General features: G+C 44.3%; 1 protein-coding gene across 1 annotated transcript in view; it reads left to right on the plus strand.

Annotated features, from left to right (window-relative positions):
* SPATA16 (spermatogenesis associated 16) overlaps positions 1 to 25,909 on the plus strand; it is a 138,367-nt gene that overhangs the window by 92,208 nt on the left and 20,250 nt on the right. Inside the window, exons 5-9 of the mRNA XM_035133809.2 lie at positions 5,892 to 6,039; positions 6,387 to 6,533; positions 6,944 to 7,056; positions 15,775 to 15,939; positions 20,457 to 20,540. Coding sequence (XP_034989700.2) covers positions 5,892 to 6,039; positions 6,387 to 6,533; positions 6,944 to 7,056; positions 15,775 to 15,939; positions 20,457 to 20,540 — 657 coding nt within the window. The remainder of the gene's footprint in view (positions 1 to 5,891; positions 6,040 to 6,386; positions 6,534 to 6,943; positions 7,057 to 15,774; positions 15,940 to 20,456; positions 20,541 to 25,909) is intronic.

Genomic DNA, 25,909 nt, shown 5'->3' on the forward strand with positions numbered 1-25,909 from the left:
GGAGGCAATTAATCCTATGAGCCCAAGGAGTAGTCATATGGGAAAGGTATTAGACAGGAAACAAAACAAAAAAAACAGCCAGCCAGCCTACCAAAAAGCACAGGAGTAGGTGCAAGACCAGCTTGTCATAGCAAAGAAATTGTGGTATGTTGTTATTATTATTATTATTATTATTATTATTATTATTATTATTATTTTATTTATACCCTGCCCAAGCCACTCTGGGCGGCTTACAGCACATAAAAAATTGTAAACACATTAGACATTAAAAATTTCCCAGTACAGGGACACCATTGGTGAGGAATTCAAACAGTGACAGCTTTTTCAGTACCATTGTCTGATCTGATCACTTTGACAGCACCTTACAGGGTCTATACCAGGGGTCCCCAGACTTACCAGGCTTTGGGCCGGTGCCCGCCACGCCGACCGCGCGGCGGGCTGGAGGGCGGGGGAGTGTGCACCCGTGCGCATGCGCACACACACTTACTGGCGCACTGGCGCGCTTCCCGGTCGGAAAAAATCGCCGAAAATCGCTTGTGCGCATGCGTATGGGCCTCCCCCGACCCGGACGTGCACCGGAAATGACCTCTTCTGGGTCGGGAGAGGCCCATACGCATGCGCACAAAGGATTTTCGGGCGCGGGGGTCATCGCGGGCCGGATTGGGAGGCCAATTGGGCCGCATCCGGCCCGGGGGCTGTAGTCTGGGGACCCCTGGTCTATACTGTCAAAAGCTCGAGGATTTCTGGGTGATCAGGACCTTTAGAAGATAGTAACCACACCCATGCATCTGTTGATAGCTCAGTCAGTAGAGCATGAGACTCTTAATCTCAGGGTCATGGGTTCGAGCCCACAATGGGCCAAATGGTCACAAATGGTCATGGGTTTTGTCCACAATGGACAAAATGTTCCTGCACTGCAGGGAGTTTGACTAGATAATCCTCAAGGTCCCTTCCAACTTTACAATTCTTTGATTCTATCATGAGGGTTAGAAACCTGCTTTGTAGAGGAGATACAGCACCTAAGCAGCAAAGCACATACTTTACATAGGTCCTGCCAGGCAGAGTAGATGATGCTAGGGATAGATTCAGGAGAAGTTGCTTCATACATTCCAGTGCTGGAATTCTCAGGAGTCTGGCAGATGCAGAAGAGAGATGGATGGAGTTTTTTTGCAGCGACCATCTGCAAAACCAGCATCCCTTCCTGTGGACAATCTGCTGTGAAGATTATGAACACTCTGCTGAAAACATTGCACCAACAGAAGCATAAGTCGTTCTGTATGGATAACACACATTGATGAGCACCACTTGCTCTTAAAAATGAAAACTCCCCTGGTTCCAACCCTGAAATATTTATGGACGCAGGATTTGCTATGTCCATAAAGACTTTAGCGCATGCACACACAGAGACATACACACACACACACACACCACAAATCCACGAAGATGGCAAAGCAAATAGCAGCAACATACATGGGGTGGAAGAATGGGTTGTACTCTCAGCAGTGATATTTACCAGCATCTTCTATATTACTTTTCCACTTTGGGAGACCTTTTATTGATGGCTTCCTCCAAACCAATCACTGTTTGCAGGTCACTCAGACTGTGGATGTTATCAAGACTTTGCTGTCATGATTTCCTCCCTGCCTGAGAGTCAAGTCCGGTTAAACTCTACAGATGTGGATTGCAGAGACATTCCCAGCACCCCAAAGGCTAATCAGCAAGCCCCAGCGTGTTCCTCTGCCCCAATGGCACATGGTTGACTGGGTTGTGCCACCTGCCTGCCCCAGCTGGGATAGGGGAACCTGTGGCCTTCCATATGTTGCTGAACTACAATTCCCATCATCCTCTGGCCATTGCCCATGTGGCTGGGAATGATGGGAGCTGGAATCCAATAACATCTGGGAGGCAGCAGCTTCCTGTTATAAATACAGTGGCACCTCTACTTACAAATGACTCGACTTACGAATGTTTCTACCTACGAATGGAGCTCCGTCTGCCATCTTGGATGCAGTTTAGATAGGATTTTTTCTACTTACGAATTTTTAGATAGGGTTGCTTCGACTTACGATTTTTTTTCTCCCAATGGATTCCTATGGGATTCGACTTACGAATGTGCATTCAGAACGCATTAAATTCATAAGTAGAGGTACCCCAGCCACCTCAGTTTTTGGTGGCTTTTTCTTCATTTCCCTGTTCTACCCTATTATTTTTTTCCTTTCTGGACATAAAGCCACTTTGCTTTCTGCTTTAACCGATAGGTTCCACTGTGAAATTGTTAGCAAAGGCAGGTAGGTCACCTGCTTCTCAATTTCATTTCCAGGACATATTGCATAAGGGCCAACAGATCAAATTGCTGTTTTCATCCGAGGCAGCGTTCTCCCGAAAGTGAAGTGGCATAATGCGCGCCAAAGTACCTGTTTATGTCCATTACAAAAGAGAAGACAAATACTGAATTACCTCAGCCTTTCCATTCCAGCCGAGCAGAGACAATTGTCTCGGCTTTTGGAAACATTACTCAGATTTACACATAATTTCTCAAGCAATTTTGCATCTCCGAGGAGTGACCTTGAGAGCCGAAGTGCTGTCTTGTTCAGTCTGCCAGTAAAACGGCTAGCAGTAATTTCTCAGTTCCACACAGAGACTTCTCAGCGACTCATTCCAGGGTGAAAATCTTTGCCTTCCTCCTTTGCCTTTGTCAATTTGTCTCTACTAAAGGGCACTCTCTGTTAAACTGGCCTTCGGGTTAAAAAAAAACGTTGGTCCAATTAAACGTGTAGTGTCATTAGGCTTTGCTGTTAAATGAAAGGCAAACATGTTTCTGAGTAACTGGGGATGGAGAGGAAATTTGATCCTGCTTGCCTGTGAAGGCAAACCTACCTAATTTGCCCTTTGCAAAACAATATGCAAACTGAATATGCAAATTTGCCCTTTGCGAAACAATATGCAAACTGAAACAAACTTCTCCAAATTTCACAATGCAGTTCTCCAGCCAAGTAATGTGTGCACAAATGTTTATATTAATGAAAACGGCATGTGCAAATGCATTATATTGGGGAGATTGCTTTCAAAAATGTATATATATATTGCAAATATTAATATTGCACAGCATGAAGCAATTGGATGCATAAAAGCTGGCCCATTTTGGAATAAAAATTGTCCAGACCCATTATTCAAAGCTTTTCTCACCAGAACGTCTTTAAAAACAGGTACAAAACAATCAATGATGCATCCATAAAGTTGTATAAAGTATATGCATATTCAAGCATACCGGTAGGTCCTTCTTCTTAAATATATAACATAATTATGATCAGAGCAAAAAATCAAAGCTCTGTCTTTCCCATTGCCTGCATTAGCCTGCCCCCACCCCCCAAGGCTATGCAGCTCCTGGGGAGGCCTCATTATCACATCCTTCTCCCACTGCCTGGGAACAAGAGACCAAAAGCCAACTCCCTTTCAAAATCAAGATTTGCAATGGAATACCTTAATCACATGAGCTAAGGTTAAACACTCACGCAAAAGAGCAGAGAACATCAACAGTTAATCATTAACTCAGCTAGAGAGCTCTCCAGTGGAATTTTCTAGTGTTAAACCCTTAGCAATATACATAAAGGCATTCACCATTTTCAGTGTGCGATTGAACAATTATACTGAACAAAAACTGCTTACAAAAATATTTTGTGCTGACTTTAGTATTTAAAAAAAATTACAAACTGATGTGGAAATGAAAGGAACTGAATTTAAGAATGGAAAAATGAGAAACAGAATCCAAAATTGATAGATTCACCCATCCCTAAGCATAGCTCTATTCATACATATTCTCTCTGTGTCTCTCTCGCTCTCGCTCTCGCTCTCTCTTTTGCATAACCTTTTAATTAAATTTTCAGATTTTACAAATTCTTTTAGACAATACTCAGAACAAATCTCTCATATCCATTAACTTCCCATCCACCCTTCCATGGAATTCTTTCTTTACCATATAAAATTGCTATATTACTTATGTATTCATACATTCTAAGTCTGAATACAATCAACATGTGGAAGCAGGGTGGATAAAAATCAATGATGAAAAAATAGGATTTTTTAATTTAAATCAGATCTTTTTTATTTAAATTGGATTTTTTAAAATAAAATGCTTTGGGAAGAAAAATCTTTTTAAAGATACCGGTAGTTTTCTATTTAAGTTACATTATAGTCCAAAGGCTACTCATCAGGAAATATGGATTTGTTTTAAGTTTTTCATGTGTGCTAAAACTCAGTATAAGGTTTTTTTAACTGTTTAACCATATCAGTTAACAAACATGGATACATATGCTATAATGTTATTGTTTTAGTTAAATAAATTGTTTAAATTGTTATTAAGGAAATGATTATTTTTCTCCTTCAGTAAAGTACAGCAGAAAAGTTGTCCAAATATAAACAGTTAACTTATTAAACCTCACAATAATTTCATGATTCATGTCTATGTATTTCTAATAGTATAATCAAAACGGTAATTTTTTATATAACTGTAAAAAACTACTTTGAAAATTTATTATTCCAAAAATGAAACCTTCATCTGGTTGTAAATATTAAGATTATACCAGCAAGAATGAGTCTTTCTGTAAAAAAAATAAAATATTTAAATCAAGTCTTACTGACTAGTGATTTAAATCAAGTCTTACTCCCTAGTGATTAAAATTGTGATTAAAATTGTGATTTAAATCAATTTGATTTAAATCAAAGCCACCCTGCGTGGAAGGAGACCGGGATTCCTCCCAATGACTCCACACCAATTGAACCTTGAACACAGACCCTTTGTGTATAGAACATGGGTAGGCAAACTAAGGCCCGGGGGCCGGATCTGGCCCAATTGCCTTCTAAATCCGGCCTGCGGACGGTCCGGAAATAAGTGTGTTTTTACATGAGTAGAATGTGTGCTTTAAAAAAAAAATGCATCTCTGGGTTATTTGTGGGGCATAGGAATTCATTCATTTCCCCCCCAAAAAATATAGTCTAGCCCCCCACAAGGTCTGAGGGACAGTGGACCGGCCCCCTGCTGAAAATGTTTGCTGACCCCTGGTATAGAAGCTGTAGGATATGGGTGAGACAAACAAAGCACATGCAGCTTGAATGCTACAAGGCTCTGTGTGTATTCCCAGCCACAGTTGCCTAGATAATGTGTCCCTGGATCAATTCATTGTGCAGTGTGAATGCCCCCTGAAAAGAAGACAAGGAAGTTGACAAGCAGTGCTACCCCTTGGACTGGCTGAGCAAAGGCAGGCAGCTTGGGGTTAGCTGAGATTGGTGGGGCTGTAACCCAATCGCCCTAATGGACCAGGCTCCACTGCATAGATGTTCTTCACAAATGGATTATAAATTGCTTGCCCCTTCATTATACCCCGTGTATTGTCTCTTATATCTGGATAATCCACATTTGAAACAGCCTAAATTTAGATCAATTCTCCAAGCTTTGAACAAAATCTCCAGTGGGTGTAGATATGACCTTCAGAGAAACTAAAATTCATTTTCTTATTATCTTTGAGATAATTTGCCTAATGCCTTTATTCTTCCCATGCAAGGCGCAGACCTGCCGCAGTGAGAACTGTTTACAGATGTTCTTTTTCTACATTAAAATTGATTTTCCAAGAGCGAGATAGGCAATGCATTCTGGAACTAATTTGAATTTTTCTCTAATTAATATTCAAACCCAAAAATATGTTATCTTTGCATGACTGTGCAATTATTAAGGGGGAAATATCATCCATGAAGGTAATTATTTTTCATTTTCCTCTTTCCGCCTTTCCCCCCCTCCCTCTCCCCCTTCTTTAATAGCAGATCACACTTTTTTTTTAAATAAACACACACAGAGAGAGCCTGTATCATATCTCTTTCTTTCCTTCTTTTTTTTCAAGGCTATGATTGAGGAGGCCATCACAAGAGCCGAATGTTTTTCAGTGATGTACACGCCATTTGCAGCTAAAGTAAAACCTGAAGAAGTAGACAAGTTGAAGGAAGCTTTCACCAGAAAACACCCCGACTATGTGGAATACATATATACAGGTGACAAGGTTGACACCCAACAACAGGAGGGATGGTTCGGCCAAGATTAATTAAGCGCTTTTTACCCCATTGATTTGGATACCAATTTCCTTCAGGGTATTTCTACGCTGGCTTTCAGTTTACATATTAATTTCACATTATGGGGAGGGTGGAATTGTGAATCCGAAACGGAAAACAATAAATGACACCAGAATGGGGAACATGCCCTGGAAGTGCTTGTGCCATTTATTTGTGTCATTGGTTTTTAAAGTTCTCTTCATATAAAGATGAAAAACCAAAAGTGAGTGCCGTTTTGAAGAACACCACAAACCGCTGTACATGTTCTGCTTCCTCCTCTTATTTTTCAGACCCTCATGGACTTCACAGTTTGCCACAGACAGCCAACTGGTCTTGCCCTTCTCCCCAGTGTTATTTGCTGACCCTGGGCTTCAAAAACAAGGAAGTTGGGAAATTTCTGGAAAAGATGTCCAGCAGGAAGCTGCCGGCATTTTCGGGTAACAAATGTGGATTCTGTCTCACACATGCACACATACACATTGATACTGAATGTGTATCTCCTGGTTTTGTCATTTCCCCCAAGTCTTATTTTCCTGTCTTTGATTGATTGATACATGACATGTTCTAAGCCAGACAAAAGAACTCGAGGAGGGCTCAGAGCAGGGCGTGGCTGGGGAAGAACACTGAGGGCCAGGTGCTGATGCTCAGGGGGCCACATCCAGCCCTCAGGCCCTGAGGTTCTTCAACCATGTGGTAAAATGAGGTGGCTGACAACCAGCAAGTCATGACTAATCCATTTCCGGGGCCTTGGGATTAAGTTTCCACACAATAGGGAGGTATCTTTTCAATGCGATTCTGTCCACAGCTGTTAGTTCTGTTAAATAATGCTTCTTTTATACATCCCTAGAGCATAAAGCTCCATTCAGTCCTCTCACAAAAGAAGAAGCAAGGAGACACCTGGAGACAATTGGAAAAAGAATCTTGCCAATAATGGATTTCATCAGAGGCACCAAACTGACTGTGAGTATGATAATATTTTTTAATACGGTTCCCATCCCTTACAATAAATGGTATATATTTTGCTGAAGGTGAGTAATGAGGTTTCATACTGTTATTTCAGGCATGACTATCACCCCAAGCTTCCCATGTAGTCCTCAACAAGGACAAAACGCTAGCTAAACGTTTGCAGACAACTGCAAATCTTTGCCGCGCTGTTGTGAAAGCGCAGTATTATAATTGAGCAAATTCAGGAAATGCGGAATTATAATCCAGCAGCACTATAATTTAGCTCCTGCAGCAATTGCCTTCTTGCTTCTGCTGCTGCCGAAATGAATGAGCTGCTTGTGATGAACGGCTTTGCCGTGCTGTTGCGAAAATGCAGTATTATAATTTAGAAAATTCGGAAAACACAGAATTATAATCCAGCAGCACTATAATTTAGCTCCTACAGAACATGTGGCAACTGCCTTCTTACTTCCACAACTGCTGGAATGAACAAGTGCTCTGTTTCCAATATCCAGAAGTGATCGCCATTGTTTATATTGCCAAAACTGCATCATCCGTGTGTAAGTACAAAAACCTTATGGTGGAAAAACCTAGGGGGGAGCCCCAGAAAAAACTCAATGAGGTTCAGGGGCTACAGAATCCCGACTGGTTGTTTAGCAGATGGGGTGGGATAAATAGCAGGGCCAAGTTTTCAAAAATAAGCAATGCTTATACAGTACTTAAGGTTTAAATAAGGAAGGCAACAAGTTAAACAAGTCAAGAATATAATTTTTGGGGTGGGGGGAGAGAGAGCTACTTTTATAGTACTTACCCATAAGAGTAAATAAAAAAATAAACAGAGATATATAAAAATAAAAATAGAGATTCGAACCCCTAACCTTCTGATCAGCAAGCCCAAGAGGCTAAGTGGTTTAGACCACAGCACCAGCCACTCCCTTGAGTTATACCAGGTGCAGGAAGCCTTTTCCAGCCAATGGGCCAGAGCCTGATCTCCCTGATCACTGGTGGGCCAAAATTGACAGGTAGGTAGGGTTACCCATGGTGGTAGTGCTGAGCTCTGAGTTCTCAATTGTCAGAACTTCTAAGTGCAGTATTGCAATGTTTACAAACTGTTTTCAAATATCCCCGTGCTTCTTCTTGAACTTCAAAAAATGGGTAGTTCAAAGAGCAGCCAGCACTGGCAGAGGAAGAGGAGTGCGGGGGGAGTGCCCCGCCCCCGGCTGCATGATCCCGGTGGGGTTCCATCGCGGTTGTCCCCCCGCCCGCGCTGGGTGCCCCGCCCCTGCAGGCGGCACACCACGCCCCCAGGACATGCACCAGCCCTGCCCCCGCCTGCTCTCCGCCCCCGCCCCCCGTGCCAGAGCATGAAGTGCCAGAACACTGGCAGCCAGGGGAGTGTTTGAAAGCCCTTCGTAAAAAACAATCCCCAAACTACTCCTTAAACTTCCAGAAGTCTGAGATTTGAAGAGCAGCATGGGCGGAAGAGCTTTCCGGCAGTCCCATGCTGCTCTTTGAACCTCCTGCTTTTGGAGGGTGCTGAGGGGGGGGTGTTGCTCCAGGAAAGAAGCAACTGGGAAGTCACTCTGAGATTACAGTTGTTCCTCCGAAGTCCTGCTATTACCCGCCCCACACATATGATTTCAGGCGTAGGTGGGTGAGAAATGGCTTCACCAAAATGGCCTCACTGAGCAAATGCAGAGGCAGGCTACATTTGATCCATAGACTGGAGGTTCCTCACCTCTGAGCTATGCCTATTCTAAACTGTTGCCTCAACCAAAACCATGTTGAATCCTGCAAAATAAAAAAATTCCTTCAGTAGCACCTTAAAGACCAACTAAGTTTTTATTTTGGTATGAGCTTTCGTGTGCATGCACACTTCTTCAGATACACTGGAAACAGAAGCGTCAGACCCTCATATATATATATATATATATATATATATATATATATATATATATATACGGTATATACAGAGGGTGGTGGGGGTGGGTAGGAATGGGTGATGGGCTGATGGGCTGATGGGAGTGGTAAACCTGTGGATGGCTGTTAAAGACTGCTGATGACTGCAATTAGTCCTGGGGGGGGGAGCAAGGGCTGAGGCGCTAAAGAAAGCTTGATCATGCATAATGAGATAAGAATCTGATGTCTCTATTCATCCCAGGTAGCTCCATGGTTTTAAGCTTGGTAATGAGTTCCAATTCAGCAACTTCTCTTTCCAGTCTGTTCCTGAAATTTCTCTAATAAAACAGCTGCTTTGAAATCTTGTATAGAATGTCCTGGGAGATTGAAGTGTTCTCCTACTGGTTTCTCTGTCTTATGGTTCCTGATGTCAGATTTATGTCCATAAAACAGCGACCACCGTAGCCACAGTGAAGTCCTTAACCATCAGCTTGAATCAAAGGAGGGTGGTTCGAGAAACCCGGTGAGGGGAAAACAGGGAGAGCCCCGGGTGAAAACTATTTAAATGGCCAGGGAGTGGACCCAAGGGAAGCCTTCCAGCTCCGTCGGCCCCGCCCTCCAGCCTAGCCTGCATCCTAGCCTGCATCCCTATTTGCCATTCCAGGATGTAGGCTAGGATCCGCCTTCTGATAGGCAGCGCGAGCCCACTCCCCCTATCCAAATGGGACTCAAGTGACATGATTCCCTTGTGGGGGCCATGGAGAAGCCTCTGCCGTCCTACAACTCCCCTGCACCCAGAAGGGGTGAGCAGACTTCCCTACCACTTTCCATTGTCCCTGCTCTCTCTGGTGTTTTAGCCCTTTCTCTTTCATGCAGCTCTTGAATTCCATCTCTTCGAATCTATGAAGAGCACTTTTCTTCAACTCAGCTCATGTACCATATTTTCACTCCTCCCCACCAGCCTTTTAGCCAATTATAAGGATAGTAAACTCCTAGTTAAGTGTCCATTTCCCCTTAACTGCCACATTCCTAGACTAAACTTTTGACCTTCTGTTCAATAGATCCTGAGTAGAACAACCACTTGTACTTTTGACCTTCCCATGAAAATGGACCCTTCTATGAGGAGAGCCCTTAAAACCAAAAGCAGCCATTTTATAACCAAACATTATACAATATGGTGGAATGGCTTCTTTTCTCCCTTTTGGGGGGGGGGGATATTTTTAAAATGAACCGGTTTATCAATTATTTTGAAAGAACATTGCCACTCATATGATCAGAAAAGGAACAGGAAACATAACTGAAGGGGAAATCTTTTTACATAATGATGATGAAAAGTGAGAACCCAGCCCCAAAACCTGATTATAAAGCAATCTAAAGATGGTACTACAGGACAAAAACTGCTCTGTCATTCCTGTCTAGACACTGATGAAATTGGACACTTCTGTTTCCTGTAGAAGTAGTCCAATTTTTTGTTTGAATTATATTTGCAGCTATTATTTATCAGCCTTAATACTTATTCCATGGAAGAATGTGCTTTATAGAACACTTTCCTTCCAGTTACCTGCTATTAGCTTTTTGAATTTCTCATGGGTTTTACAAAAAGATAGTTGGGGAAGGAGGGAAATACACTACAGCTGAAAAGAAGCAATTATTTTCTGTAAGATCTCAAAAACTTCAGCTAGTTTTCTCTTTGAAAGGCTGAAGGTGGAGGCATCTCAGGACACAGGGGGGGGAGAGAGAGAGAACTAATTAGCAGCCCAAATCTGCAAGCCAAACAGTGGATAGTTAAACTCTGGAATCTGAAATGACAAGATATAGCAATGGCCTTTCTGTTCAACCAGCCTTTTCAATAACTTAGGTAGTCTGTCCCTCGGTTTCTTAAATCTGTGTTTAACTTTTGGGGTACAGCAGATTCTGTTTTGTTGCATTTATATTGGGGGGGCTTTCCTCTTCTTTTTTAACAGTTTCATGTCTTGCTTCATATTTAAATTTTGCTTCAATTTGGCTGTAAGGTAGGACACCACCAGTAAATAAATAAATATGGGGTGGGGCAAGTAGCATTAAATTGAAAAAAGAGCCCATAACCATAATGGGAGCAAATCTTGGGCACATGTACATGTAGATCATATCCTTGCAGAATTCACGGGATTTGATTTCTGATTCCGCCTCTCCAGCTGCCCTCCCTTCTAGCACTAGTACTGGTCAAGCACACTGCAAGGCACCCAGCCATTACCTGGAATCAGGTGTACATGGGACCTCCCAGAGAACTACCCAGGAACTCCACCACCTTAATTCATTTCAGCTGCATTCATTGCTCACCTCAGAGTACCAATAAATCATTGCCTGCCTCGAGATTTTAAAACTGAAAAAAATGTAGCACGGATATTCCAGCAACAACAACAAAAAGGGAGTTCTGCCAAAACATGTCACACGCATTTTATCACGGGAGACCTATCCGTCTAGTGCTCTCTGCTGGTTGTCAACATATAAGGATTAAATTGATATTATGGGTAATTTTCCCATGCAGTCTTCCCAGTCCCTTCATGGGTTCTTGGATTAAAACTCCCCACATCTCTGACTATTGGCCATGCTGCCTGAGGCTTATGGGAGTTGCAATCCAAAGTGACTCCCTCAACATACATATGCTGTGGCATGTAGTTAGGAAATCATTTTCCACTCCAACAGACATACTCTATCAATAAAATATCACTCATTGTGGTACAGTAGACATCTGCATTTAGGTGTGTGTGCTGCTGCTTCTTTTTTTAGTCCCTCCCTATCTTGTTTCAATCGCATGGCAAAGACCTCCTTCGCAATACTCTTGCAGTCCTTTGGTGAACGGATAGAAATTTGAAGGGTGCAAAATTCAAATCCAGCGTCTTTAGCATTCCAGGAACAATTTTTTGTTGTTGTTGTTTCATTCCTTTCTAGACTACCAACAAGTGTGGGCCAAGGTTTGACGCCGCACACTACAGTGTTTTCTTTATGAATGTGCTTATTTCGGCGATCACCAACACAGTGCTTGTGGGCACTCACAAAAAGATCTCAGCAGATATTCCCTCAGAAATCCGCAGTGACTGTTGACTCTTTCTGCTCAGTTCCTATTTGCACCGGCTCAGCCTCTCCTACATTGAACACAAACCCTTAAACATGGCTTCATTCCACAGGAGACCAGGACTGGAACTCCCTTCCCCTTTCTGTTCTGAACAGAGAGGTGCAAAGAATGAGGACAGCAGTCGCTGATGGGGGTGCCTTTTTTCATCAGTGTTGGAGACGGGCCTAAACCATTTCAACTCTTTTTCTGCTCTTTGGGATGCAACAGCCATTTTGTTACTGGTGCCCTCGGCACTTTCTTAAAGTTCCTAATGTGCCCACTGCCCCCAAATGTTGGCGATAATCACTGCGCTATTCAATTATCCATTTATTATGCTTCTAGGCTGTGGCGCTGTGGTCTAAACCACTGAGCCTCTCGGGGTTGCCGATCAGGAGGTTGGCGGTTCGAATCCCCGCGATGGGGTGAGCTCCTGTTGCTCGGTCCTAGCTCCTGCTAACCGAGCAGTTTGAAAGCACCCCCAAAAAGTGCAAGTAGATAAATAGGTACTGCTCTGGCAGGAAGGTAAATGGTGTTTCCGTGTGCTGCTCTGGTTTCGGTGTTCCATTGCGCCAGAAGCGGCTTAGTCATGCTGTCTGCAGAGCGGACAAATGGCGGCTCCCTCGGCCTGTAAAGCGAGATGAGTGCCGCAACTCCAGACTCGTTCGTGACTGGACTTAACTGTTAGGGGTCCTTTACCTTTAGGCTGCCCTTCAGCTAAAGTTTTCAGGGTGCTATACAAGGACTGGAATTAAATATGACATTAAAATTAACACTAAAACCACAGAAAGGTCCAACACACTGCTCAGCTACAAGATAGTGGCAATACAGAAACCACGGTGGACAGGAACTGCCCAACCCACACAGCCTTCCATCCTCAAAGGCAAGATGAAACAGATTTCAATGAGCATGACAAATCTTTTGAATGTTTCATACCTGTGGGGCCGTAACCAAGAAGGCCCTGTCACAAGTCACTGAGGGGCTGGCTGCAGTTACAGACGGAACTTTCAGCAGAGCCTCCCAAGTAGATTTTAAACCATCAGCTGGAAGGAAACGCAAGAGCTATCCTTTCAAGTGAGTACCCGGATCACAAGTCATATAGGGTTTTAGACACAAAGGGAGCACCTTAAATTGGGCCAGGTAACAGGCAGGCATCCAGTCCCATTCTTTCAGGAGCTGCATGACATGGTCCCCAATTGGGCCCTCTTCTGTTATTGTCGTTTGCCTTCCTGCAATATAAATTGGGGGGACTGGTGCTTGTTCCACCTGCTATGATAGCTCCTTGTACTCCTTATAAAAAGCCCATTTCCCCCCACCGGAAGCCTGGCACCAGCTCTGTTTCTTTCCCCCTTCTTCCCATTTGTCAGGCATTCGGCTCTTTCCCCTGCTAAATCATCCAATTCTGTCGGCCCAAAGCCTCCATTTAAGCTTGCTATTTACTTAACCTTCACTGTACCGGGATGAGGTGGTTCCAGCTTCATCCTTGGCCACTTTATTATTTTCTTTACTGCAGCTTAGTAGCCTCTTGAACTCCACTGTAGCTCAGGTAATTCTCATCATGCGCTTCATCTCCCCGTGGGCTCTTATTGCTGCCAGAAGCAGTTATTTACACTCTCTTTCTGCATTTTTCGTTGCCACTGAAACACAACCCCTGACAGCATCCAGCCTGCTATAATCCCTGCTTTCCCGCCCGCTCCTTAAAGCTGAGAATTAGGTTGCTTCTTCCATTAGTCTCTGACCTAAAGTAGGTTCATAGAGAATTGCTATAACTATCGAGCATTATCCAAATCAGGTAGCCAATTTCTGAACCTCGAGGGCAGCCTCACATGGACAACATTGCAGTCTGCCTCTGATCCTGAAAGCCAATGACAGCCATATCCCCCATGAAATAATCTAATCCCTATTTAAAACCAATTAAATTGGGAGAAAAGCAATGGCAAACCTAGACAGCATCTTAAAAAGCAGAGACATCACCTTGCCTACAAAGGTCCGTATAATTAAAGCTATGGTTTTCCCAGTAGTGATGGATGGAAGTGAGAGCTGGACCATAAAGAAGGCTGATCGCCGAAGAATTGATGCTTTTGAATTATGGTGCTGGAGGAGAATCTTGAGAGTCCCATGGACTGCAAGAAGATCAAACCTATCCATTCTGAAGGAAATCAGCTCTGAGTGCTCACTGGAAGGACAGATCCTGAAGCTGAGGCTCCAATACTTTGGCCACCTCATGAGAAGACTCCCTGGAAAAGACCCTGATGCTGGGAAAGATGGAGGGCACTAGGAGAAGGGGACGACAGAGGACAAGATGGTTGGACAGTGTTCTCGAAGCTACAAACATGAGTCTGACCAAACTGCAGGAGGCAGTGGAAGACAGGAGTGCCTGGCGTGCTATGGTCCATGGGGTCACGAAGAGTCGGACACGGCTAAATGACTAAACAACAACAACAACAAATTGAGGGGCAGGGGCTATCACCGCACCTTGGGCCCTCACAGCTGCTTTTTTTGTTTTTTTTTAAACCAAAATGTAAGTAGGCATGATTTTCATTAATGGATCTAGTTTGGTCCTAGATCTACCCCCTGCAATGCATAGAACTGCTTTTAGAAGGCTTTTTTTTTTAAGGGGTGACAAATTAATTGAGGATACGTAGATATATCGGTGGATCTGTTAGCGGAGCCTTCTCGGTGGCATCCCCCATTTGTGAAATGTGATCCCTGGCAAGGTGCAGCTGCCTTCCTTATTATTAACATTCAGGAGGAATTTAAAAGCAGCCTGTTCAGAAGCATATCTGTTAGGCTTAATAACCAATGGTATCCCCAAAGATAAAAAGAATATATTCCTCTATGTGTCAGCAGCGGCGAGATTACTAGTGTGGGGGGGGATTGGAAAACAGGAAAAATACCAGAAGTATCAGAATGGAGAATTAAGATCTGTGAATTTATGGAGATGGCAAAATTAATGGCATCAATTAGGGGCTGCCCCAAGCAGAAAATTAAGAGAGAGGGGGAGTGCGTAGAGATATATATGAAAAATATGGATATGGAAATTAATATAAACGTAAAAGGAAAGACTCGCAAGGATACAAGATGATATTATAAAGGATATGACTATTAAGTATAAATACCTGCTAACACAAGAAATAATAATAATAATAATTAATAATACAAATGCCAATAAGATCTCACATGGGTGAAGAGAAGTCGGGGAAGGGGAGGGATGTAGAGGGTGGTATTTGGAAAATTATTGAGAATGTGATATAAAAGTAAAATGATTGTGTTTGTAATTTGAATTATTTCGAATGATTGCGGTTATAAGTCTTTTTCTAGTTTTTACTTCTCTTTCTGTCACAAAAAACTTTAAATAAAAAAATATTAAGGTAAAAAACAAAAAACAGCCTGTTCAGCCAGACATTTATTGGTTGAAATATACTGTTTCTGGCAAGCTTCGAATTGTGACCGGTGTGAATATGTGACTGCTTTTAAATGTTCTTACTTTTTAAATTTTGCTGGTAGGTAGGTAGGTCGGTAGGTCGGTAGGTCGGTAGATGTTTATTAATGTGGGTGTGGGTGGGTGTATGTATGTATGAGATAATGTTTTGCTGCATTGTCGCTCCTTTGTGAAGAAGAGAGGGATGGAAATATAATAAATATGAATAATAATAACAATAACAATACAATAGCCATTTTCAAAAGCCATATGAAGTCCCTCAACTCTTGTCTAACCTCCTTGCGTTTCATTGTGGGCCCAGGAGACTTTCTGCGCATGTTCGGGGGTGATAGAGAAGCTGCAACATGCCAGCCTGCTTGGCCGTTTGCAGCGCATCAAGGAGCAATCGCAAGTGATCAACCAAGCCATGGCTGAGCTCTCCACTATCCCCTACCTCCAAGACATCAGCCAGCAGGATGCTGAACTGGTGAGCAATCTGGTTTTCGATCCTTGCTTTCAATCCTTGCTTTCAATCCTTTGCTTGTCAAGCAGAAGGAGCAAAACACAATTTTTTTCCTGCCTTTCCCATCTTGAAGCTATTTTTTAAAATAAAAAAATTAGCAGCTGCTTTGAAAACCTGGGCACATTTTGGCAAAGCGAGGGCTAAACCCAAAAGAGGCATATAGCACTTCAAGAGGCATCACTGCATTTAAAATGTTGGGGTGTTTCCTGCATTATGAAACAAAGTCCATTATGAAAAGGATTATTAGCATTCCCATAGCATAAATATCAGGAGTACAAGACGAACTAGAGAAAACCACCTAAAATAAAATGAAATAAGGAGCTTTGTTTGTTTGTTTATTCGATTGAGAGAACATTCACTGAATGTGCGAGAAATGGACTCTACAGCGGATGTAAGTAAGGGAAATAAGCACAAGAACATTCGAGCCACAGTGGATCAAAATGAAAGATCCACACTGTTTCTCGCAGCAGGCAAGCAGATGCTACCAGGAAGCTCACAAGCTCAAGCACAGTGGCAGTGCACATGCTTTGTACACCAAAGGTCCCTGTTTCCATGGAGAAACAAATGTCCTCCAGATGCTGTTAGACTCCAACTCCCATCAGCCCCAGCGGTATATGGCCAGTCATCAAGAAGAATGGGAGCTGCGGTCCAACAACATCTAGGCCCCTGAGATAGCAGGTGATGGGGAAGGCCTCTGCCTCAGGAGGCAGAGAGCTGCTGGCAGTCAGAGGTCCTGTTTAAAGCACTCTCACATCACTTCCAGGGGTGCCCAAACTTTTTTCAAAGAGGGCCAGATTTGATGAAGTGAACATGCGTGAAGGCCGACCAAAGTGGTTGAGAGCTTTTTCTAGGATTGAAGTTGCTGAGCTTTTTTTAGGGTTCTACCCCAGGACATATACTGCCATGGGGGCTGGATTAAATTGATCTGGCCCTCGAAAAGGACTTTGGACATGCCTGCTTTAAACAGTCGTGGCAGAAACCCCCCCCCCAAGTGTCCCTATTTTCCAGGGACAGTCCCAGATTTACAGAAGCTGTCCCTGTTTCTGATTTGATCCTGGAATGTCCCACTTTTCCTTAAAGGTAAAGGGACAGCTTTCTCCGGAAATATGGCAATCCCACCAATTTGCCCAATACAGCTGTTACGTTTGGGCCACAGAGGTTGAATGTTGGTTAAAGAGGGAACACAACTAATCCCCTGATCTTATTTCAGCTCCATAACCTTTCTGTAAATATCACAGTCACTAACTTGCTAAAGGCCTGAGACCTTGAGAGGAGCTCATTTGTGTGTGAAGACCTTTAAACCTCCCCCTTAAATAAATTCAGACAAGACAAATTTTGGTTTTTGGCAGAATTTAGGCCACAACTTTATTGATTACAGCAAGTGAGTGGTTGCATAGGTTCTGGTTCGACTAGCTCCCTGTACCGTTGCAGGTAGTGCTGACCCAGGGCACCAGCATAGGTCAGCCTAGGGTGAACACCTGGAATGGCGGAAAGCCAGGGACATGCTCTGTCTACCACCCAGGTGTCCCCCTGGACTCAGGCACGGGCACAAGCCCCTCACAAGGTTGACCAAACCATTGAGTCCCTGGATTCCTTTAATGGAATACCCTTCACATAGGGATGATGAGAGTGTTCCCCCATCCCTATCACCTGAACCAGAGTCTATCCACAACCTTACAAGTTGTGACGATTTGCTACGTGGCAGGCAAAACCCAAATGGCACCAGCCAATTAGCCAAGTGGGGAAAATTCCTGCCGTGCCCCTGTCCCAGTGACAGACGACATGCAAAGGCATAGCAAGGTCAAGCGCACAAGCCATAGCTGCCAAGTCTCCTGCTTAAAAATGCGGGATCAGCAGCCGCGCAGCACCAGAAGTCGCTTCTACGCATGTCCGGACATGTGTAGAAGCAACTTCCAGTGCCGCTCTGCCCGATTTCCGGTGCCCACGCATGGGCGGAGCAGCACCAGAAGTCGCTTCTACGCGTGTCTGGACATGCGTAGAAGAAACTTCCGGTGCCACACTACCTATGTCTGGGCACCGGAAATCGGGCAGCGCCAGGACCCAAAATGGAGCCTCCTTGGCAGGTAGGAAATCCGGAGGATTTACAGGATTTTTTCCAATCCGGGCTGCCAGCAGGTAACAGTTTAAAATACGGAGGTTTCCCACGAAAAACGGGAGACTTGGCAGCTATGGCACAAGCCCTAAAAGTAGGGAGCGGTGGGTGGGTGTTCCGATGCACGCACCAAAAGAGGAAGCTCTGGGTCACATGCATGGGCATATATAGGTCCCTTGATCCGTTTAGCTCACGTCCCATTGGCCCGATTAAACCCTGCATCAAAGGACCTACCAATTGGGTGTTGTGGCTATCCAATCATACCCACCCACAACACAAGGGTTTGGTTGCCAGGTCTCACCGCAACACGTTCCCTCTTTAAGGGAGGACCCGATTTGCAACACAGCAATTTGGATTTTGCAAAACTCGTTTTGCTTTTTAGAACTGACACCAAAGAGATGTGGGGCTCTTTCGGTCCACTACCATCACCCAAGTGGCAATTTTTTTATTAAAAAAAAAAAAGAACAGAGGGGGCTATGTGTACAGATGGGAAAGAAATTTGATTCAGCCCACATCTAAAGGCAACCTTAACAAATTTTCCCAAACAATATACAAACCGAAACACAACCATCCTTCAAAATTTGTGCTTCTCCAAACTGTGCAATACGGTTCTCCAGACAAGGGATGTGTACAAAAATGCATACGGTACATTAAGGTAAAGTGTACACAAGAATTCAGATATTATTGAAAATAACAAACATGCATCGCATATCAGTTAAAACTGCATGCAAAAATGTGTGCATTCCGAAAAATTTTCGATGAAATGCTGGGAAACTTTCGTGAGGGTTTAAAAAATAAATAAATCACAAATTGCTGCAGAACTGAATTTGAGACTGGCATCCTCCAGACTCAGCATTCGCTATCAGCTCAAATCCTCACATGAGAAGATTCCACAGGCCGTTAGTATTGCAAGGAGAGGTTTCGCCAAGCAAGGGTGCGTTTGTTCTTATTATGATCTCAGGAGCACCAGGGGATTCTGCAACAACAAAAATGCTTCCCTGAAGACCACCAGTAAATGTGCTGGTCCTGGAGATGCAGCCCAGTGCTCTGCTTCAAACTAATGCAATGGATCGTTTTCCATTTGCATGCGTCTAAATATTAATTACTACATGCAAATGAGCAGTGGCTGGTGGTTTCTCCTCTGGGATGGGTTGCAGACCAAGTCATACATCATGGCTTGAGCACATGCTGGGAAACCATTACTTAAAGCTGGCTCTCCCAGCTGCAAACTTCACCTTTCGGAAGACACAGTGACCTTCTCAAGGGTAGAATTTCAACAAACCTTGGGAGTGTTTGCATTGCTTTCGATCTTTCTGGCAGCCGTAGAAAAACCCCAAACAGAATATTCTATGACAGGTAAGTTGTTTTTCTTTTCCCTGCGGGCACCGCTGTTAAGTAATGCAGAAAGAGATCTATAATCTGGACTTCCCACATCTAACTTTAAACAAAAAACCAGCAACACATTAATAGCACCCACAGAGGGAAAGGATAGCATGACACCACAAATACTTTTTTCTAACTAAGAGAAATCTTACTGATCTCTCACATCGCAACCCACCTGGCTGCACCTTTAGAACACTGCCAGTTTGTTAAAACGAGAACTTTAAACAGTTTGATTAGATCCTTCAGTTCAGTCAAACTGGGTGCTGCTTCAATAAGAATAAGAATAAGAATAAGAATAAGAATAAGAATAATTTATTATGTATACCCCGCCCATCTGGCTGGGTTTCCCCAGCCACTCTGGGCGGCTTCCAACAGAAAAATGAAATAAAATAATCTATTAAACATTAAAAGCCTCCCTAAACAGGGCTGCCTTCAGATGTATGTGTGGCCCAAAAGCTGGGTTGCAGTTTGCGTTTTTAATGTTTATTTATGAACCACCTTAAGTGCCCCTTGGGGGGGGTGTTGAAAAGCCTTTTTCATAAATGTCTTTGTTTCTTTTAATGGACGCAGCCTAGCCAGTTGCACACTTTCGAGTTCCTTGTTGAGCTCAGTGGAAGGCATTTAAGTAGGTGTTCCAGTCTCACGCGGAAATTAATGAGACTGAAATACTCTACTATTTACAAACACATTGTGCATTGCAAAGTGAGCTTCTCAAAAATTCCTTAAGTGCACATTTTCCGACGGGATATTTCACCAACACACACACACACACCCTTATTGTTGGGCATTATCCATCCCACAATAACACAAGGCAAATGTGGATGAGAAGAGGAAGGAGGTGATGATGGTGGTGTTCATTGTGCGAAAGATGAGCAATAAAATCATCAGCATACAAATGATTTTTTAATTAGGTTTTAATCTGTGTATTTAGAGAAGTTATTTCTGTGTGAATTCCATTCCGATAATTTTTATCTTGGTGTCACAGCTGCAGTCACTAATGGCAGATGCCATGGACACCCTCGAAGGAAGGAAAAGTGATAAAGAACGTGTCTGGAATAAAATTCAGAAGGTAAAAAAAAATAGTCATTGCTGAAGACTCAGCAGATATAGCAGTTTCTTGGAAGGAAAGGTCTGTCTCGGGGGTCAAATCTGTTTGCTGAAAAAGTCAGTAACATCACCATCCTGAAATTTTGCCATGGCAAATTTGTGCCCAGACCACTCGTTGTTGTTTTGGGGGGGTGGGTGCTCTTTGCATTCATCTAGATAGAGATAGACTCTTCCCGTGCAACCCATCAAGATGACCAAGTCTTTGCACATATTGCCAACTTTAAACGCAGCTAAGTCATCCTTTTTCTCAGTTCGGATCAAGGCTGATTTGGATGCAAATGCATCAAAAGGCAGTACTGTATTTCATATGAAGCAGCAAGAGAAATAGTGGATGGTTGATGTCTGCACTGCTTCCCAGACCAGAGGTGGATTGCAGAGCAAATGGGAGTGTGTACGCAGCCATTGCCAAATTGTTTGGAATGATTGATTTGCCTACATCTTTATTGTGCCAGATCCGAAAATTCTCCCGAAATTATGCAAGTCCACAAAGATCAAGCAATGTAGGGAGTAAGGCAACTTTGTGACAGGGTAAACAGCTAAGAGCCTAGTAGCACCTTAAAGACTAACGCGTTTAGTATAGCACAAGCTTTCACAGACCACAGGCCACTTCATCGGGTGCAGAGTTAATCCCGAGTTGCAGGTACAAATATACATTACAGTATTTGGAAGGAGAGCGTTGTGAACAGTGAGGTTAGAAGGAAGTGAAGTGCAGAAAAGCACAGACCGTGATAATTATGTTACCAACAGTGGCATTTGCAGAAAGAGGAGTTGATAAAACAGACATCCTACCACATGTGGTGTGATAGAAATGAACTCCATTGTGCCAATTCAGTCCAGAAGTAATTGCGCTGAACTTTTTGATATATGATCTTTCAACCATTTCATGTTGCAGTCTCCTCTTGAAATGCTCAGCTGATTAGTGTAACCCCTTTTTTAATGCCATCCGGAAGGGTGGCTGTAACTACACCCAGTGCTGGTGAATTCCGTAGTTTACCTCTACATTGTGTCAGAGACAACACAGCCCTCCTATTGCCTATAATAGTCCTCTAATGAACCCTACAGGACTCCTCCACATACAATCCCAGCACTCTCGGGCTTAGATCAGCAGTTACACGTCAGCTGGTGCTAAATTTGTTTAAACAAACAGCTAGCATTTCCATGTTGATGCGGCATGAATTAATTAAAACAGATATAACTACTGGAGAAATTTAAAAGGTTTCCCATCACCTTTTGGAATGCCTATTCACCAATTCGCAATAAAGCTATAGTTCTAGGAGTGCATGTGCGGCTCACATATCAGAAAGAGATAACAAAATAACCATGCTTTGTTTTCTTGACTGGTGACTCTTGATGCATGTACAGGATGCCTTCCTGCGCAAATAATTTATTTGTTTATGTTATTTATCCTGGGAGCGCGTAGCAAAACAAAGAGTGCCCTTTTTTCTGCGGGTTTCATCTCGAGAGATAAATAATGAAAGCAGGAGCATTTTCCCTTGCTCACTCTCCCATTTACTTATGGAGTCTGCAAGAGAAACTCTTTGGAAAAAATAAACACAGTGTGCGTTGCGTCGTTAATGCGATCAGCGGCATTAACTAGATCAGGTCTCCCTTTCCGCTCATTAATGAACACACAACAAGCACTTTGCACAGGGACACGGGCAGCTTCCCCTGGCAACAAATGGTGCTATGATGCTTATGTCTACCAGTTGAATTTTCTGCCCCTCCATGGCATTAATGGTTCTGTTCAAGATGCAAAACTGCAGTGCATTTGTGTCCACAGCCAGGCCCGGCTCCAGATGTAGTCCTGGTGGCGCGGGCGCCAGGGCGCGGGGCCGGCAGGAGGGGCGCTGCGCGGCAAAGCCGCACGGAAGCCGTCCTGCACGCTGCGAGGGCGGGGGCGCTGGAGTGATCTCCGCGCCTCAGCACCAGGGTGCCCGACCTGCTTGAGACGGCCCTGTCCACAGCCATTCCAAAAGTAGTCCCCCTACTCTATAAGAATACTAAGCTTTTGTATGGTGCTTTAAACATACTTCACATGCATTTTTCAGCTAATCTTTTTTTTTAAGAAAGCCTGTGAATTAGATCAAGTTGCTCCTTATTGCAGACAGAGAGAGCATGGTGTGTCTAAGGCCAGTGAGACATAGTGGCTAGAGTAAAGAACATGGGAAGCTGCCTTATACTGAGTCACACGATTGGTCCATCCAGTTCAGTATTTTCTACATCAGTTTGTTCTCAAAGAGTGTGGCACCCCCACACTGGTGTGGCAGGAGATGATGGCAAGTGTGGCGGGTAAAGTCGAGCACGATCAAATAAACTTTTAAACATTCAATATAGTATATAGTATAGGTGGGCGCTGTGGTCTAAACCACTGAGCCTAGGGCTTGCCGATCAGAAAGCTGGCGGTTCGAATCCCCGCGACGGGGTGAGCTCCCATTGCTTGGTCCTAGCTCCTACCAACCTAGCAGTTCGAAAGCACGCAGTGCAAGTAGATAAATAGGTACCGCTACAGCGGGAAGGTAAACGGTGTTTCCGTGTGCTGCTCTGGTTCGCCATAAGCGGCATTGTCGTGCTGGCCACATGAACTGGAAGCTGTACGCCGGCTCCCTCGGCCAATAACGCGAGATGAGCGCCGCAACCCCAGAGTCGGTCACGACTGGACCTAATGGTCAGGGGTCCCTTTATAGTATAGCATAGTACAGTACAGTCATACTTTGGTTGACAAATGCCTTGCGACTCATGGTGGGTAGAGTCAAGGACGATCAAAGAAACATTTATACATTCAATATAGTACTGTATAGCACATTACAGCATATTTCTAAAAAGTGCAGAATATGGATAGATATATTTTTGAAATGAGAGCAAGAGCACTAAGTAGAACTGCAAGCTCACCCCTCTCATTTGTATACATTCTTAAGGTGTGTGTCCTTATGTAAGAGGCTCATTTACAATCTTCTGGGAATGGTTCATGTTCTTATGTAGCTGCACTGTTTCATACTTTCTGGGTGTCCCGTGAGCCTATTATAAAGTAGTTGCGGTCTGTTTTATAAACCAAGCACAGCTAGGAGTTCTTTTCTATTTGTTTCCTTATCAACAAAAAGCTCCGTGTAGCGCAGGCAACTTTTTATTCAGAAAGTGTAGCCCAGAGAAAAAAGTTTGAGAACCGCTGGTCTACACTGGCTGGCACCAGCTCTCTAGGATTGCAGACTGAGGACATTCCCAACTCTACATGGGGCGCTCTGCATGCAGAGCAGTGAATAGCACATGAATGCAACAGTTAGGATTCCAAGTGTGTTGAGCTGAACATGCTCGGAATCCCTGCAGACCTTCCCTCTTTAAGCATGAAGGCTTGAACTGAAACTGCCACAAGCAGGGATGGGGCAGGGCTTGTGTGTGTGTGCACCCTGCCACACTGGCGGAGGAAGAGGGGGCAGGGAGAGTGCACTGCCCCCAGCAGCGTGATCCTGGTGGGGTGCCATTGTGGCTGCCCCCCTGCCCGCGCTGGGCGCCACACCCCTGTGGGCAGCAGGGCACGCCCCCGGGACGTGTGCCCCTAGGACGCACGCCAGCCACGCCCATGCCTGCTCTCCACCCCCACCCCGGTGCCGGAGCATGAAGCTCCACCATTGCCCCTCCCTAAGCTCACACAGATTTGCTCTGAGCACTTGAAGAGGACTCCACTCAACAGCCGGACCTGCAGGCAGAAGAAGCAGCTGCTGTTCCAGAAGAAACAAAGCAGGATTAGGATCTGATGGACTTTCAAATTTCAGCAGAGCCTGTGCCTGGCCAAAATCGCCCCCCACCTGCCTTCCGTTCTGCTTCCTTCACTATGTCATTGTTGCAGCACCCCCTAAGCTCAGCACCCAGTAGGAGGGAACCAGCCGTTCTGTCCTAAATCCACCTCTGGAGTAATGCTTTCACCTGGCACCTCAGTATATGCAATGATATGCAATCTTGTCATCAACAGCCCTCAACAACAATTTCTCTAGTACTTCCATTTGTGGAGAGACAGGGGAAGCATTCAGACATTGGGTTTCCTAACTGTTGTTGTTGTTGCCGTTGCTGATTCTTAACAGTTAATTTGGCTGAAACACACACATGTGCTTAGCACTTTGTGCCTTTAGGCAGTCAAATTGATTCCAGTGGACTCTGACATCATCACATGCATGCATGAATACACACCTCTCTGCCACCTGTTCCTCCCTCCCCTCAGGGGGAAAAAAATTCCCACAATTTCAAATCCAGGTTCACTCTTTTGTCTTTATTGCTGCAGTGTTAATTTACACATGTTGGAAAATAACCACAATTTAAGCCTGTGCAATTAGTGTTAAATGAAGAGTGCCAATACCATCGTCCCCAGCAGTGAAGTTTGGCTGTTGCAAAAGAAGCAGATGTTGTGCTTAATGGAAAACATTCAGCCTTTCTGCTCGGAAGCAGCAGAATGGCGGATACAGCAGCAGTATACCAAATGGTTAGAAAAGTGGGGGGAGAGGCAACAGAATTCCTGCTACAGGCCACCCTTTTCTTCTCATTCCTGTTTTTGCCCCCATGTGTGCAATGTTTTGCTGCATGCAGCTTGTCTGTGGAACTCAATCCTACAAGATCTAGCGACGGCTTTAAAAGAGGACTGGCCAAATTCATGGAGGAAAAGTTAATCGGTGGCTACAAAGCACAGTACTGTACCTAGATTCCTACTCCACTGTAGGCAGGAGTGGCCTGTTCCATTTCACTGCCTGAGGCAAAACGGGAAGGTGCTACCACAACCTCCCCCTCCCCCCCCCACTGGGGTCACATGGCCATGTCTTCCGGTGAGATTTCACAAGATCTCCTACAACTCTCATGCAAGATCTCACCGGGAGCCAGCACCACCTCTCCTTGGTTCTGTGGTGGCCGCTCCACCCCACAGGATTCCGTCGCCCGAGGTGGCTGCCTCAGTCTGCCTTGTGGGTGAGCCGGCCCTGTTTGTATGCCTTGGAATACTAGTTGCTGGCAACTGCAAATAGGGGAAACACTGCAGCTGCGGCTGCTGCGGCTGCTGCGGCTGCTGCAGCTGTTGTTGTCGTCATCATCGTCGTCGTCTTCTTCTTCTTTGGCGATCACTCGTAGCTGAGTAAGATTGTCTTCCATAAACACGGTTCTAAAAGTGGGTCCGTAAGTGACTGTGGAGGCCGGTTCTGGATCCACTTGTCCTGCCACAGAGGGGACATAGGTTTCCCAGTGGGAGTTGGTAATGGTGAGGGTTTGCCAAGCGTGCCTTCCTCTTAGCACGTTTCTCCCTTGCGTCCTGAGTTCGAGTGTCTTCAAACCCCACGGCACCTTTACACATCACTTGGG

Source organism: Zootoca vivipara, chromosome 5 (assembly GCF_963506605.1).
Source record: "Zootoca vivipara chromosome 5, rZooViv1.1, whole genome shotgun sequence".
Lineage (NCBI taxonomy): Eukaryota > Metazoa > Chordata > Lepidosauria > Squamata > Lacertidae > Zootoca > Zootoca vivipara.